Here is a 16,591-nt window from a genome sequence, read left to right on the forward strand (position 1 = left end):
TTTTTTTTTACTCATTATTTAAGTTGAAGTAGAATTGCAACTGTATTTAATATCGTCTTGTCTAGACCATTAAATCAATTCGTCAAAAAACAATCATTCATACAAATATATATATATATATAATATGGTTACAGAAATCGATTTATGTGAGTCTCCGATTGGGTTGACTATATTCAAAGTAGCACACTTAATCGAACCGAGTTTCTGATCTGTCTATTGCCATACAAACCAACTTTTACCAGATAAATGTCGTACAATGGTTTCTAAAAGCTTGGACATGTCAATAATATATATATCTTTTAAACAAGGTTCTCTTTGACCCCTTTGTTTTCCATACATTGCAAACATACAACAAACCATGAATCTAATGGCGTTTTAAGCAAAGCCTTTTGGGGGGGATCATTTGATCTGTTCATCGCCAACAAGCATAGTTTTGATAGTGTATAACTTTTTATTTTATTTTACTTTATTTTAATTACGGTAATATAAAACCTAAAGCAACTCTTGTTGATACAAATGAGCCCTCGACTTCTCTAACAAAATATAAACATGTAAATATTTTTATTATCCTATCCAAATATTATACCAAGCCAATACTAAACTGCGCCAGAAATTTATAATCTTAGTCTACTAGCAAGAAAACAAATGAGAACTAACAATTCAATACTAATCAAGTCAAATAAAGAGGACTTCAAACAGTCAGCAAAGACATGTCCGCTTATAGCTACAAACGCTGTACAAATAGGTAAACCAGTAAAATAAAACCCCTAAAACTTTTTCATGCCATTTCCATCTTGGGAGGAATCAACCAGAAGCTATCCCTGTCACACAACTGTCGGTGTGTGTCTGTGTCTGTGTATATGTGAGTATTGCATAGACACAGTATTGGTGTTTCCTGTTGTATAATTAAAATGGCCTTGGTAAGAAAGTGAGACTGTAGTTTTCTTCAGAACAAGAGTTTCGGAACCTAAATACACAAGCCTCCACCACTAGTTACACGGCTAAATATAACCATCCCCTACCCGTATACTATACCAGCAGATACGTCTTCCAATTCCAAGGAGATCAATTCAAATTCGGGGAGCAAGGATAGCAATACCCTTCTTATTACCAAGACTTTAATATAACTATATCTACAAATATAGTAATTTTGTAACAGAATATCCAAAAATACTAATTGTATACAATATTTGCTTATTGCTGGGATTGTTTTTCGATATTTATTGAAAACGAAAAGCAATTCCTTTAAAGAAGTAGATATCAATTGTTATATTTCAAAATTATAGCATAAAAATAAAGAGAAGAGGTATAGGTAAAAGGACAATACAGTTTCTCAACCTTTTTTTTGTATTTTTAGTGGATTACTAGAAACACGTTAGTCTTGTAAAATTAAACTGTCGCTTGGTTGGTAATGAGGTGTACAAAATTTTAAGCCTTCGTCGCACTCAAGATGTACAGTAAGCCCATAGATCGCGGAAGCTGTAATTTTTTTTAAAGGTCTGTATCAGTGATCGTGTATATATACATCTACAGGACGTGGTGCCGCCGATCGAGTTTTGTCTCTTTCTTTTACTCAACATCCTATGCCTTTCCTCTGTCGTCGATCAACAACGCTTAATACAAGACCACGCAGAATTTTCTTGTGTGTCAGCTGCATTGTATTGCTAATGCTACCTGTCAGCTCTGCAGCTCCATCTGATATAGAAGTCTTTCCAGATTCTCGCTTTACAGAAACTCAATTTATCATTTTTCAAGTCGTAAAAACGATCCTTTTCTGTTATGTAACCCACATCATGACAGTCAGACCCGACGGAAGTGCGACATTTTTATTTGCAGTATATAAGCGTCTATGTTCTTTTGCCTGGCCTACAAGTGGTGTACATGAAGCCTTTGGGTCCGTAATCAAAGTATATAGATCAAATTCAATTCTTGGTATAAATCATCTCAGGTAATTATTAACTAAATAGAATCTTCTACATTTGTAGATTTCGTACCAAGCTTATTAATATTATTTATCACTTTCTTTCTTCCTTGCATTTTTTTTTGGCTATCAATCTATTCACACAGCACCCACACCATTACTAAAGCTGCAGAAGTTCCTGGATATTTTTCTACTTACCAACATTCTCCACCAACGGCTGCAGACCTCACAGAGAGAAGTCTGAGTAATCCAACCATGCGAAAATTCTATTCTCAGAACCGGTGGTCAGATGTACTAGAAGAATCAATTTCACCTTACTACAACGGAGAACACGACAACGTATCACACCTCGCTAGAATCCTAGAAACCATGGGTCCTACAAAGGCCAGAAAAGTAAAGCACTGTATTCTAAACGGCAACCTTTACATTGGATTCAATCGCTTAAACGAGTTGGACGGCCAACCAGTCCACCGTCCCAGAACAGAAAACATGAGAGTGGCTGGCTCTGGGTCCGTGTGTATATACCAAGTCCCAGTTCACCCAACACTCGTTCGTTACCTTCCCCATAGTATGATTGACGAACTCCAGCAAGCCTATTTTATAGAGGAGACTTGTTACACCCAGATATTCATGTGTTTCATCCAGATGGCTTTTACTGTCTATGAATGTGTTATTGACTCGGGAGATAGATGGTTCAAAATTGTTCTGATTGTATTTATGGTCATGTCCTTCTTTCAAACTCTATCGGCTATTATATTACCTACCCAAGTTGCAGCATACAGTATACATTGTCTGACAGAAGGAGAACGGATTGACCCTCTGGAATACCAGAGCCCAAATAACGCACAATCATCGTCTAGTGGCTTTCTGGGCTGTATGCCAACGATTCTCCGAAAGAGTTTTGAAGAACGAGATACGATTGCTTATGACGTTCTACAAAAGAGTGCCATGGACTCTGGTACAATCTCGGTGGTACTTGGAGACCATATAAACAACGGAATCAGCATAACCTCTCAGCCGGCCGGGTGGTGGGAGGCCGTGGTGATTGTGGCGAGTACACTTACGCCATTTATGATAGGTTTCTGGGCTGGTTACGGAATCAACACTTTGACTGAATGGCTGGTGGTGGCCTGGATTGGATTTTCAGGATTCTTTACCATAATACGGGTCTTTTTGTTTGATCCAAATTTCATGTCCAATGCCCTTGTTTGCTTCTTGTTTGTTATATTATTTGTGTTTCCAGGATTAGCACTTGTTCTAGCCTCCACAATAACAGGCTACAAACTATTTATCTTATAAAGTAGACCAATATTTATATGCTTTAACCCTTAACTGTATAATATTAATACTAATATATATATATATATATACACTTATATTTATATAATAAACCCAATATTTTAATAATAATAATAAATCATTAGAGAAGGTGTTTTCGAGTGGAAATGGCAAAATTTTGCCAATTCTCGTATTAGCCTGCGAATTAATGTCCAATTATCTTAACATACTTGAAATTATCACAGCTCGAAGCCTCTGTTATTATTGTGTCATTGTATCAAAATTTTAAGCATCAAGAGCTGATTAAACCTCTTATTTTTGTTGTGGATTGTAAATATTCTATAGAAAATAGTATAATTTACAATTAATGTGAATAGCAGTACCTTTAGTGCAATGAAGAAACATAGACCGTCAGGTTCTATATAATCTCTCAATCTAAATATCATATGGGCGTTCTTCTATTTGATTTATTCAAAGAAAATTACGAGATTATTGGAATATCATTTCGTCATCTATGTGGTTCTTATATTTATTGAAAAATGAGAGTGAGTGAAATATAAAAGAATATAAAACAGATGTATAGGCCACAACTCTCTCGCATCCCTTTTACTTGCGATGTTGATTAAAGAGCTAAATGTTTGTAGTCACGTCCGGGCTGCCTGTAATGTTTTCCTGCAATAACTCCGAGAAAGAAGTTTGGAAATGAACTAGTTTGGGCAATTAGGAGAAGAGAAGGAGATTTAAGCTTAAGAAAGATGTTCGCTATTTAATAGAAGTTCGGAAGCTATTTATACTAATCAGTACAGATACTAGAGGGGAATGGTTTGCTGTAACGTACACAAGTCTACACACGCAACTACAAAAAAAGCATATAAATAAACATAGACAAACAAACAAACAATAGAAAACACCAAAGTAGACTTGTGATTACTAGGGTATAATCCGAGCTTATCCTTGCATGTAACATCCCTCCGTCTCACATTGTCATGAGGTTGGGTCTTGAAAAAATGAGTAAAATCATATCCCATTCTTGCTTCTGAAGTATGATACAATAGCCGACCCCATAAGAATGAGACAACTGGTGTTCAACCTAAGGTCTAGGACTAAACCGTTCTCCCTTCTCATTAAGATAACTCTAGACCATTTCTGATTTTATTTGTCGTACTCTAGCTTGTGTTTTTTTCTCATTTGTCAAATCATGCTTCACTTGCCTTCTGCCCAGCTTTAACTTTCCCCCCTTGGTAGAAACGAGAATACTTCATTATGTACCACCTCTTTTCAAAGACGTTGATACAGAACGCTTTCTTTTGATTTTACCTAGTATTCAATTTAGAAAATATGAAATATTTAAAAACAAGTCGCAGTGACGACTTCTGCTTTGCAGTAATCTATGCCACCCAATCCTTTAGGTAAACAGCTACCTATAAAAAATCGCCATGAAGCCGGCCACCCTGGGGATACAGATTTCTTCTGTCTTTTGGAATGGAAATGCTTTATGTTAATATTTATTATCTTTTTTTTTTAAAGAAAAAGAAAACAATAAGGTTATCTGAATCATATACAGCTTAAAAGAAAGAAAATAAAATAAATTCAATTGATAGATCATATAACGAATCGATTTGGTTCCCTTGTATTTATTCCTTTTTTATCACATCTTTTATCATGTCTCCTCTAATTTTTTTTCTTTAAAAAATATTTAATGATGTTTTTACTCATATATATTTTCTAGTAATACACCGATAAGAAAAAATGTAACAAACAGTAACTGTATTATATAGCTAGAGAATGAATACCCACGGCCATTCTACCTTTTCAAAGGGATTTTCTTTAGTCATTCAAGTTATATGAAGTTTTCACTGAAAGTTTTTTTTTTAATTTCATAAGTCTGTATTCTGTTCCGTCCATTTGAGTCATTGAATAAATGTGAAACTATGATGAGCAGTAATACCATTTTTGAACACAGAGAATTCTGCGCTCTGATTTTGTCAGCCGGATTTTTTTTTGATCTCTGGAGCTTCTTAAATGGCGTGAATACCAAGCCCAGCACAAGGCATCTCTCTTATAGCCTGGTGAAGGTTAGGTGATGTAAAAGCAATTCTATAGACTGCTTCGATTCTGACGGACTATATCTACCGTTATGATTTGTATAAAATATCCATAAAAGGCTTATATTTTATTTGCTTTCCCTTTCTCTCGGGGATCGAGTAGTACATATCATTGGATACGGTTAAGTGTAACTACACAGCTGTACAACTCTTATGTTAAAGCCACAGATGATTGTTATACAAGCATGAAAAAAAAACTGTTGGATTTTACCCTCATGACTACTGATATTATACTCTATGTACCTAAGCCATTTTATGCAGGTATAAAAAGAAGCAAGAAAATAGATTGGAATATTAAATATTTACAATACTTCACCTCTCACTATGTTCTCTCTTCGTTCAAGCCTTTCCGGAATCTTCTGTCTACTATGGATTATGTCTACACTTGTTCAAGCCACGGTTATTCGAATGACACACAATTTTAATGATCCTATGATACCTAAAGAATACAAGATCGAGTTTAATAAAAACGAGTCTATCGCCGTTGGAAATTATATGGTCCAGTCCCTGCACGATGAATTCACGTATGCCATACTTAACCTTGAAAATGTCTCTGCTGATGAGAACTTTCACGGAAGCATTTTGGAAGTTAGAAATTTGACAGCGGAATCTTGCCAAGCTCTCGTTGAATCTGTGGAAAAGCAATCTTACGTGAAGGCCGTATATCCAGAAATTACCCCGGAAAAAGACTAAGTGAGCCCATCATTTGTATACCTCGTAAAACAAAGTCCAGCATATCAATCCATAGCATATTATCTCTATCAATAAATCCATTCTCTCAACTCAACTTTAAACTCAAATACAAGGCAAGAACATACTAAGTATACATAAAAGCAAAAACAACCATAAACTTTGAATGGAAACCTGAGATCAGAATCTTCTTGTTGAAAAGATAATAAAAATAGAGTTGATCTCAAGAAAACGTATATATGTAATACCTTTAATAGAATGCTACAAAATTAAATAAAGATTCAACATACTACAGAATTTTTTTTAAAAAAAAACTCTTTCACTCTTTGGCTGATAATAATGACTATAATATAGCAAGATTACTTATTTAGTATTTATGCAGATATTTGGTTATTCGTAATGGCTCATATACAAAATGCACCCAAAGAGTTTATGGTGCTTAATACGCTTTAAAATTAAACTAGATCATAGGCTAGTTTACTATTCAATTATTAGATTATTATGATCTTTTAAAAGAAATAAATATTAAAAACATCACAGTTCCTTTCCCTGATGTATCATGACCGAATACAAAAATACATTAATAAACCAATCCCCAATGTGAATAAATTAAATGTAATAGGTTGTGCCAGAAAAAAAGGGTTTCTTTTATAAATAAATAATGCTATTATCTATAAGAATTAATCTGGCATTCTTTTTTTTCTCTTTGGTTTTTTAACTAATGATGACCAACGATGAATCTTGCGAGAAAAATAAAGGAAGATATGGTGTGAATAGCATCCATCGTGACTTGTCGCAAACTGGCTGGTTAAAGTGGTTGCCTGCATTGGCCTGTGAATGAGTGCATGACTACTTACACATCACCTCTTATTCCACCTAGTGGAGGTCCAGGACCATTGTCGCCATCACCATCTCTACAAGATGATGGACTGACGCCTCATCTACTATCGCTAAAGGTGTTACGCCTTTCACGACCGCTTTTAGCAACACACTCCCCAGTTTACTATGAGGGATCACCTCAATCGACCCCACTTGTAGAAGGACTCGAGTCGCTTCTTATCTCTGACATTGCCGCATCGCATCCTATTGTGGCTCAAAATGAAATACAGATACGAGACTTTGGACTAAGTCAAATACTGCAACTGCCGTCTAGTTTTGGCAACATCTACTTGGGTGAAAGCTTTGGCACATTTGTGAGCGTAAACAACGAGTCCGAATATGCAGTGCACCAAGTAGGAGTAAAGATTGAACTGCAGACATCCTCTCAGCGTTTTGTCCTGTCGGATACTACTGCGACACCTAGGACAACTCTTGATCCCCAAACGACGTATGACGCGACAGTAACGCATGAAATCAAAGAGCTCGGAGTTCACATCCTTGTCTGTTCAACTCATTATACCACCCCGGATGGCAAGAAGCGGCATTTTCGTAAATTCTACAAGTTTCAGGTGTCGAACCCTCTAGCCGTCAAGACCAAGCTCAACCACCATGGGGAAGGCCGTGTATTTTTGGAGGCACAGCTTCAGAATGTGTCGGCTGGTCCCATGTACCTTGAACGTATGCGATTTGAGCCATCGGAACACTTTGACTTCAATGACTTGAACGGTTTCTACAATTCAAAGGGGCAGCTTAAAGAGGGGGCTTCTGTATTTGGAGATAACTTTATCCACCCACAGGATGTTCGCCAGTATCTTTATCTACTGACTCCTCGTGATAAGGATAATGATCGAATTGCACGCACAACAAATGCACTGGGAAAGCTTGACATTGTCTGGCGCTCTGCCATGGGAGACACTGGTCGTCTACAGACATCCCAGTTGACACGGAAACCCCCTCTACTGGAAGACATTGAGATACAGCCCTTCTGGTTGACTGAGGGCCAAGTTCGAGTATGTCTGGAGACACCATTCCAACTCGGAGTGAGAATCAGAAACTACTCTGGGCAAAACATGAAGCTAGTTCTCTCAGCCATCAAGACTAAAATGGGATCAGTTCTTTTGAGTGGACTCAGTAGCCGACAACTGGGTGATCTAGCCCCCAGTTGCACCACAGAAACTCAACTTGAATTCTTCCCTCTCACACCTGGTCTACAGCGTGTAACTGGTCTCAAGGTTACAGATCTCATTACAGGGTACACAAAGGATATCGATCACCTCTGCGATGTGTTTGTTCTCACCGATCCTGATGAATCTTTGGACTTTAACAAATAAATATATACATAATTAGACAAAAAATTTCTTTCAAACACAATAACCGTGGGTTTCAAACCACTTGTGTTTTCCGATTGATCAGGATTGGCTGATAATGACATTTTATATACATATTTATATTATAATATTAAAAAGAGATACCCTAGCATAAAATGAAGATCGTATCACATATAGGAGTTTGGCTTTTATATTATCATTTTTTTCACTTCTTTAAAACAATTGCCTTATACTTGCATTTTTATTGGTCTAGATTATCAGGACACCTACACCTTATCATTATAAAACATTAATTAAATATATTAAAAAAAAGGACAAGCAAAAGATCGACTTTATTATTATTAAAACATAAGCATATGTACTACCAGCATAGGATCTTCCGCATTTCTGCATTAGTTTATCCTATTATGCAGCCACCGATTGTGCGGATACTAATTGTATTATAATACATTTTCTTTAGAGGCTTTCAATTAACGACCATCTTTTTTTTCTCTATTCACTTAAAATATCAGACTACAATAAATATAATGGCCAAGTATCACAGCATAATCAATGATCGTGGAGGTCAAGTTTCATAAAAAAGTACTGCTGACCTCACCTTTACATGACGACATCAGTTGAAGCTAGAAAGTAGCTCTGTTGAATAATTGTATAAAAAGGATGGAATCTATCATAGGAAAGTAAAGCAGTAACAATAGTAATAAAAGAGAAAACAATGTCTACAACCTTTAATGTCAACAAACCTCATATTGTCCCTCAGACAAACCCAATTACGCGTGAACGTAATGGTGTAGGTCTACAGTTGAACCAAACAGCACCCCCACAGGCTGTTGCAGGGAATGTTATCCGGAACCCAAGAAATGAGAAAGAGATGGCCGTAAACGACAAGCTAAAGACATTTGATCTTGTTCAAGCTGTCCGTAGCGGTAAACTGCCTACAAATAACCAAATGACATCTTTCTTTCAAAGTATGATTGATAATCCGTCGATCGAGACTCGCAAGCATTTGATGTCTGAAGATGGCCAATCCCTTCTCAAGGATATGCGAAAGCTATTAGTAACCCTTCAAAAGACCTTGGCGCACAAGAACAGCGATGAGTTGTTCCAGTCGCTTGTCTACCACATGTCACAGCTTGAATCACCTATTGGAAAAGGTTTGTACTACAGATAACATTATCACACAAACGCCTGTTTATTAATCATATTTAAACAAATGTAAATAGACGACGTCAATAGCGTAGGATTGCCTTCAGGAGCAAACCAGCACACTTTAAGAAGTGACGCAGAAAGTGGTCAGTTAAAATATTATTAATGAAAGAAAGATGATGGTTTAATTAATATAAACAACAAATTAGGCGCTAGATCAATGTTCACTATCGGTAAAATTATTCTCTTGAACGAAGAGTTTAGAAATATTATGCAAGAGATGATGTCCATTGCTCGAGAAATGTTTGGCGATGCATCTGGAAAGGTGTCAGATCTATCCAGTAAGGCAGGAGAGCAGGTTGAGAATGCCGGAAACCAAGCTCAGAATATGGGCGAGCAAGCCAAATCCATGAGCCAGAAAATCAATCAAAAGACCCAAGAATTTACCGACCAGACTCGAGAGATGGCTGATCCCGGCAAGCAAGATCAAGTTATCAACAATCTATCTAACAAGGCTGCTCATATTAATGGTGGTGGCGTGGCTCAATCTGGAATGGTAAACAACGGCCATACTTCAAACAATTCTGAAAACTATATTGGTCGCGATCCCCACGAATACGAGATCCGGGACAACATGCGCAACCAAAATTTTGTTGATGATGTCCGCGGAAATCAAAAACACGAAAGAAGATCGTCTAGCTCCCATTTTACTCAGCCCAACCCTTACTCTTGCCCTGTCGATTCAGACCCCCTTAGCAATGTACGCAACATGAACCGAAAAGGCAGCCTTCCTTACCAGAACCAAGACTTCTACCAAGGCAAGGATACCTATCAGACCCAAGATGTTTTCCAGAGACAGAACGAATTTGAAGGAAAGCCTCAAGTTCGAGCCCAGAACCAATCTTATGGATATGATATTAGAAATCCTGAAATGTGGAGTGATAGTAGCAATAGTACTTCCGAAGATAGAAGAGAAAGCCGCGACTTCTATCAAAACCAGAACGATAGCTATGAAGATTACAAGCCTGTTAACTACCAAAATGCCCAAAATCCTCAAGCTCAAGGTCAAAATGGAATTGAACAAGCCCACCAAGTCAAATCTCAAATGCAAAACCAGGGTCAACAAATGAAGGATCAAGTCCGCAACCAAAGCCAGGACATTAAATCCAAGATTAAAAATCAAAACCAACAGATGAAATCTCAAGTGCAGCAGGGTGCCCAGCAGCAGACCAAGGACGCAAAAGCATATGTCCACAACAAATTTCCACCCGAGAAGCAAACAGAGCTCATCAATCGTCTCAAGACAGTCATGCATCAAGTCCAAAGGGAGCCTGACTACCAAAAGGCCATTGACTTTATTCTCTATCTCTTTAGCACATGGGGCAAAAATGTTGTAGAAGCCGGCAAGAGTGCCGGAAACGTTGCTTCAAATGCCACCGGAAATATGGAGTCAAATGGCAATTGGTCTCACGCTGCTCTGGAAATTAAGGCGATCTTTGAAGACTGGGCCCAAGGTCAATCTCTCGATCCCTTGCTCGAAAGCATCCAGAAGGTTTTCTATGATATCAAGAACGACTCAAAGCTCCATGGATACTATGAGGATGTGAGTTGAAAACAAAAACACACTCATTACATGAAAATACAGTGGAGCTAATCCGGTTCGTTTTGTTATTAGGTAACCGGTTATCTCAAACGCCTACTTAAAGATCCTGGGTATGTCGATTCAGAACAGTCTACTAAAGACGGAGAGAAGCTGCTTCGTACTGGCCAAAAGGTTACCAAGGGCCGGTATCAACACCTGTTTTACGATATGTTGGATGAATCCAAAGAAATCTCTCGAGCAATGGCTGAAGATCCCGTAGCTCTCGAGATCAATAAGCGTCTCCGAAATATTCACAAGGATTTGTGGCTGGACAGGTAAGCTATCAACATCTTTGCCAAACATAAGATACACTGAAAAATGATTATTGATATACTCTGATTATTTTTAATTCAAGTGAGGGGAACCCTGCATTCAAACCTCAACTATTGACCGACATGCGCAAGACTTTGTTACCAGCTATTTTGGAACAGATTAAATACGTTCCTATTCCTCGCATTGAGTACAGTGACCCTCAGTTTGACGTTGTTGTTGAGAATGTGGTGCTCTCTGGAGACACAATGCTTCCAAATATCTTTGACATCAAGGTAATATTTCTTTTACAAAGACATTCGACTTAAATACAATACATTAATTTTTGGTATGATTGTTTTATTTTAGATGGAAAACTTCTCCCGATTTAGCCCAAAGACAAATGTGAGCAATGTAGACCGACAATCTATCTTTATTGATATGAAAGAGATTCAAGCCGTAGTAGAGGATGTAAGTTGAACGAAGTTTCAAAGTAAAATTGAAGCAAAATACTGATATATTTTTCTATTTTAGGTTGTCTTTTACTATAAAAAGAAGACTGGATTCCCAAAAATATCTGATCGAGGTGTAGCATCGCTTATTGTAAGTTTGTTAATTTTGCTAAGCTTATATTATGCGTATGTTTGCATAGTACTCAATTTTTTTTTCTTAAAAAAATAGATGGGCGGAAAGGGCATTAGTGCTGCTGTCAGAGTTACTAGCAATTCTTTGAACCCTAGAAACACATTCCAGGTTACATACTGCAAGTGCAATGTTGATGATCTTAAACTCAACATTAAGGATAGCCGCCACGGGTAAATTTAGTTGGTTATTTAAGCTTTAATATAGTACTTACCAATGAGTGACAATATGTAGTCTTTTGTACAAGACTGTTCATCCTATGGTTATCGGTATCGTACGCCGCCAAATCGCAAAAGCTCTTGAAGCAAAGATTATCGACTTTGTCGAAAAGGGCGACAACGATATTACTGGCCGACTATACAGAACTCAGCGAAAGTTGGATCAAAAGCAAACTTATTTGGATCGTATCAGACAGCCTGGTGCTTCAAACGTAACCGCCAGACAGCAGCCAGTCACAGGGGCTCAGACTGCCATTCAGAACCATTTGGCATATGGTGGAAGACAACAGCCAATTGCAGGAGCTCAAACTGGCCTTCAAGACCCCTTGACATCCTATGGAAGACAGCGGCCAGGTCTTTTTTCAACTCTTGTAGAACTTATGAACTACCGCTTCAAATCAAAGGTTTCTGAAAAATTGACGGACTCAAAGGAAACAAGTGACGCCGATTCGATTGCTTCCAGTTTGGCTGCTGAACCTAGTCGAGTAGCTGTTCGTTCATATGAGCCTACTAGACAGAGAAACAGACTAGCCGGAACTGCCGAAGTAAGAGCCTAATACTAAAGGCACATTTTGTTTTGTTTTTGTTTAACCCTCTATTTTTACTTGATCTATAATTTAAACAATATATATATATATATTATACTAAAAAAAAATCAACTTGAATCAATATTTTAATGGGTATAATACTTGCTCTTTTCTTTATTTAATATACAAATCTTATAATACATCAATTTGATATATACTTAAATTATCTACGGGGAACATCTTGTGAAATGATTGAATGAGTGTTAAACTGTAGTTAAATAGCATACGTATTCAATATGTGTAAGTGGTACATTAAGAATACTTGATCTTAATCTCTTTATATAATTATTGCTGATAATACGCACTAATAAGGTGATTAAGTGAGTACGCACAACGTAGAGTAACATATCCATGAGAAAGATCCTTTGCCCAACCGTTTTTATCCACTGGTCCAGAAATTTTATATTGTGCGTCTTCTGTAGATAGATTATGATCTTTGTTGTGAAATGACTGAAAGTATTTTTGGGCAAGCTCGATTTGATGTTGCTCAAGCTTCCGTAATTCCTGGTGTGTCTTGTTTATACTACTCAAACAAAGATGAAACCATGTCGACTGAGTATGATTTTCACTTGGAGTATTCAAAGGGCCTTGGGTATCGAATACTTTGGAGTGAGCAGATTCGGTTTGTTCAAAAGATATAAAGTTGATGAGTTCATCAGCACATTGATATTCTTCAGTGTACATATCCTCTAACGAGTAAAAATCTACATTCACCAACTTCAGATCTTTAAAGTGTGTATGAGACATATCAAGGCACAGGTTTCCCGTTTCTTGAGATATCGGTCCACATACAGCTACATCGAATAAACTCATATGGCTTAAATATTTGCAACGGAGCGAGATATAGCTGAAAATTCTCCAGTCAACCTTTGCGTCTTCAATCTTTATCCTTTTCAAGCCATGAGTAGCCGGATTGACCAGTGAGCCAGCACTTAGGATAATCGGGCGAGCGGAAAGATGCAACCACCTTAATACGGGACAGTGATTCAAAAGAATATCCAATTCGATTTCCTTGCTCACTAATGAGATGTGAAGATCTACCAAACATGAGTACACGCTAGGATACATCGGGTCGGCACATGTTCCCAAAACAGAAGACAGAGCTGTAACTTCTGCTCTTAATCGAAGGGCTTCAAGAGAATTAGAACATGCGAGTATGTGTTCATTCATAATCTTTCCGGAGCTTTCTGTGTCAATATCAGTGTTGTAAAAATCGTAGTCAACGCATTTGAGTGGCACGCGGAACTGGCGGATAAGTTTCCAAAATACGGTATGCTGCCATTCAGAATTGGGTTTATCGTTCAATTCGACAATTTTTAAGTGCGGAAAAAAGTAAGCAAGTTTAGAGAACATTGAGATTGCTTTCTTTTGTTCGACACCTGATCTCGCTAATCGTACTGGTAAACTTTCAATTTGCTGGCTTTCTTCATCGGATGGCTCATCATCAGTTGTTTCCAGATACAATGGTCTCTTGTTATCCTCTTTTATCTTCCATCCAAATGTATGAATACTGGGGTATTTTATAGCACAGTAATATAGCCATCCTAGATCCATCACTCCATAGTTGATCTTCACTATAGCCAGATTGCTGGCTGGAGTAATATATTTAATATCTGGCAAATCGTGCTGGGATATAGCAACAAGTGGCGATCCCATCTCGAAATATTCTAGTAATGGCAAATAGAGATGAATTTTCTCTATCGCCCTCCACGTGAAATGTTCTTTCTTGAGGGGGAGATCGTCGTCAAGGTATAAATGCCTAAGATTAGGAAGGGAAGCTAACATTTCGATAATTTCCTCTTCTTTGTCACCCCCGGTAAGCTCTGTCATGTGAATTTCTAGACGTGTCAAGGACTTCCAGGAGTCCCAATTCGCTAGCTTTCCAAAATCATACCAGCTGAGTGCACTTGGGCGTATGTTTAAGTGCTTTAATTTGTGAAAATATTGTTGAATTATGCAGAGTTCTTCGTTTACTATCCACATGTGCCCACACAATGTCAAAGTTCGTACTCGATGACCATTCTTTTGATACACAGTTGAAAGAGTAGTAAGATTGCTGCAGATGGCGACCATCTTTCCATAGCCATCAATCTCTATTGTTTCCCACAAGGCATCTTCAAATGGAGCTCTCCATGATTTACAGACCGTCAAGCAACGTATCATGTCTCGTCTTGAAACGTAGCTAGATATAATGCCTAAGATTTCAAATGGTAATTTAACGGACATTGCGAAAACAGAAAAAGAGATAGAGGGATAGAGAGGTATCTGGGGTTTCCTGGTATTGTAATACTGTACACTCTTACTGTTTCTACTTTAAATTCAGACAATTGGTGTGGGTACCTTTTTAAAAGTTCAAATTTATTTCAAGTGCATACTAGGTAAAATTGTGCTTATAATGCTATCCCTGTCATTAAGCGAGAATATTTTATTGCAAGTCTTTCTAGGCCTTACATCGTACGGCACACTTTTTCCATCAAAAACATGCTCTTATTCTCAATCCAAGTGGCACTGGAGGAAGACTAGCTAATTAGAGCCGTTAAGAAAAATCCCCTTTTTTTACCTTTTTTTTTCCTTTTAGTCTGACCACGCCAATTGCCTGAACTTAAAGAAACAGTACAACCGAATGTCTGGGAAGAATTTTACGAAGAAAAGGGTGTGCATATGTTACTGAAGTTTCAAGATGGAATGTAATACAAAAGCATAATATTCCAGGCCTGCTACTAAAAGTTCAGGAAAGAGACAAATAAAACCTCTGATATATAACTGGATGACACATCTTTGTCACTATGAAAGAGATACTCCAGATAGCTATAGTAATAGAATATCTGTTATACGTATCATAAATCAGTTACTAATATTATTTTGAGAACAAAATCGGAAGAGTATAAAAGTACAATTTTAGAATAATATTTCTTTTTTACAGCAATATCAAAAGGGCAAGCTTGGATCTAAGTCTTCATTTTTATATTTTCTTGAAAAACAGTCTGACCATATTCAAGAATACCTTTAACCAACAAAGGTTTAAAGGATAAGTATGTAAAACCACTGTGTAAGGTTCTGGACTCTATCAACGAGCACATAATGTCAGAACACTTGGTGAAGTCAGTCTCAAAACTACAAGCTACCGAAGTGCTACATTTAACTTTGGGCTCCCCATTATACTACAAAGCAGATAAAAAGGACTCGATCAGAATTTTCTTAATTCATACCTAAAAAAAAAAGGAAGGAAATACCCAATCCGGAAGTATTTAGTACCAAGTCGACTTCTCAACTTGTCACCCACAAATGTGGACTTTTCCTAGACTTTGGATCGTAAATTACCATAGTTGCTCCATATATAGGGAACGTTCCTATAATCAAGGCAGAATACATAGGGAAACAAGTAATATCCCAAAGAAAAGAAAATATAGCATTCGATAGGCTAACAGGCATCTTGGGCATTGTAGAAGGCTCATTTGAATAAACAATTCTTCTTTATCTTTATAAAACAAAGTGCTAAAGATTCGTCTCTCATAATAATTGTTTTTGTGAGCCGTCAAACAATGAGCTACAGAAAAAGAACTTTGACAGGTTATATTTTGCCGTATTCAAGTGTCAATATGTACCAAAAGTAGGCTTCGTTATATCTGCAATATATCAAATTAATTATTATACTACATTTATTCTCATACTCCTTACTGAGAACAGTATAAACCATCCTGCAATTCGGTGAATATTACATCTGTATTCTAGCTGAGAAGTAATGATCACTTTTAGAAGAAAATGTATGCTTCTTGATGAATCATAGAGTAGTAATGCAGGGTGACCATGAGTTACATAATCTAGAGCGTTTATTGACTATTAGTTTTCTCTATCAGAAAATAATATCATCTTCAGACTCATAGTAAGCTATACACAAATAAACGT

At 37.2% G+C, this 16,591-nt stretch overlaps 5 protein-coding genes across 5 annotated transcripts; 4 read left to right on the forward strand and 1 right to left on the reverse strand.

The window, feature by feature from the left end:
* Positions 1–710: 710 nt before the first annotated feature.
* PHYBLDRAFT_163881 (hypothetical protein) lies at positions 711–3,220 on the forward strand (the record flags this gene model as incomplete). Its single annotated transcript, XM_018434888.1, has 5 exons — positions 711–745; positions 878–920; positions 1,369–1,457; positions 1,652–1,948; positions 2,068–3,220. The coding sequence occupies 5 exons, from the start codon at positions 711–713 to the stop codon at positions 3,218–3,220; spliced, it is 1,617 nt and encodes a 538-aa protein (XP_018296830.1).
* A 2,408-nt stretch (positions 3,221–5,628) lies between these two features.
* Positions 5,629–5,997, forward strand: PHYBLDRAFT_62451 (hypothetical protein; the record flags this gene model as incomplete). The annotated part of the gene is made up of 1 exon (XM_018440973.1): positions 5,629–5,997. One exon carries the CDS (start codon positions 5,629–5,631, stop codon positions 5,995–5,997), a length of 369 nt encoding a protein of 122 aa, XP_018296831.1.
* Positions 5,998–7,106: 1,109 nt separating this feature from the next.
* Positions 7,107–8,165, forward strand: PHYBLDRAFT_89883 (hypothetical protein; the record flags this gene model as incomplete). Its single annotated transcript, XM_018443738.1, has 1 exon — positions 7,107–8,165. A coding segment is annotated over one exon (1,059 nt), but the record flags the coding sequence as incomplete, so codon positions are not given.
* Positions 8,166–9,063: 898 nt separating this feature from the next.
* On the forward strand, positions 9,064–12,217 carry PHYBLDRAFT_86476 (hypothetical protein; the record flags this gene model as incomplete). Its single annotated transcript, XM_018443649.1, has 10 exons — positions 9,064–9,359; positions 9,438–9,493; positions 9,557–9,885; positions 10,465–10,950; positions 11,023–11,264; positions 11,345–11,534; positions 11,608–11,709; positions 11,773–11,841; positions 11,920–12,053; positions 12,115–12,217. Coding segments are annotated over 10 exons (2,007 nt in total), but the record flags the coding sequence as incomplete, so codon positions are not given.
* Positions 12,218–12,970: 753 nt separating this feature from the next.
* Positions 12,971–14,911, reverse strand: PHYBLDRAFT_62448 (hypothetical protein; the record flags this gene model as incomplete). Its single annotated transcript, XM_018440972.1, has 1 exon — positions 12,971–14,911. The coding sequence occupies one exon, from the start codon at positions 14,909–14,911 to the stop codon at positions 12,971–12,973; it is 1,941 nt and encodes a 646-aa protein (XP_018296834.1).
* Between the last annotated feature and the right edge of the window lie 1,680 nt (positions 14,912–16,591).

This window comes from Phycomyces blakesleeanus (assembly GCF_001638985.1).
Source record: "Phycomyces blakesleeanus NRRL 1555(-) unplaced genomic scaffold PHYBLscaffold_3, whole genome shotgun sequence".
NCBI classification, from domain to species: domain Eukaryota; kingdom Fungi; phylum Mucoromycota; class Mucoromycetes; order Mucorales; family Phycomycetaceae; genus Phycomyces; species Phycomyces blakesleeanus.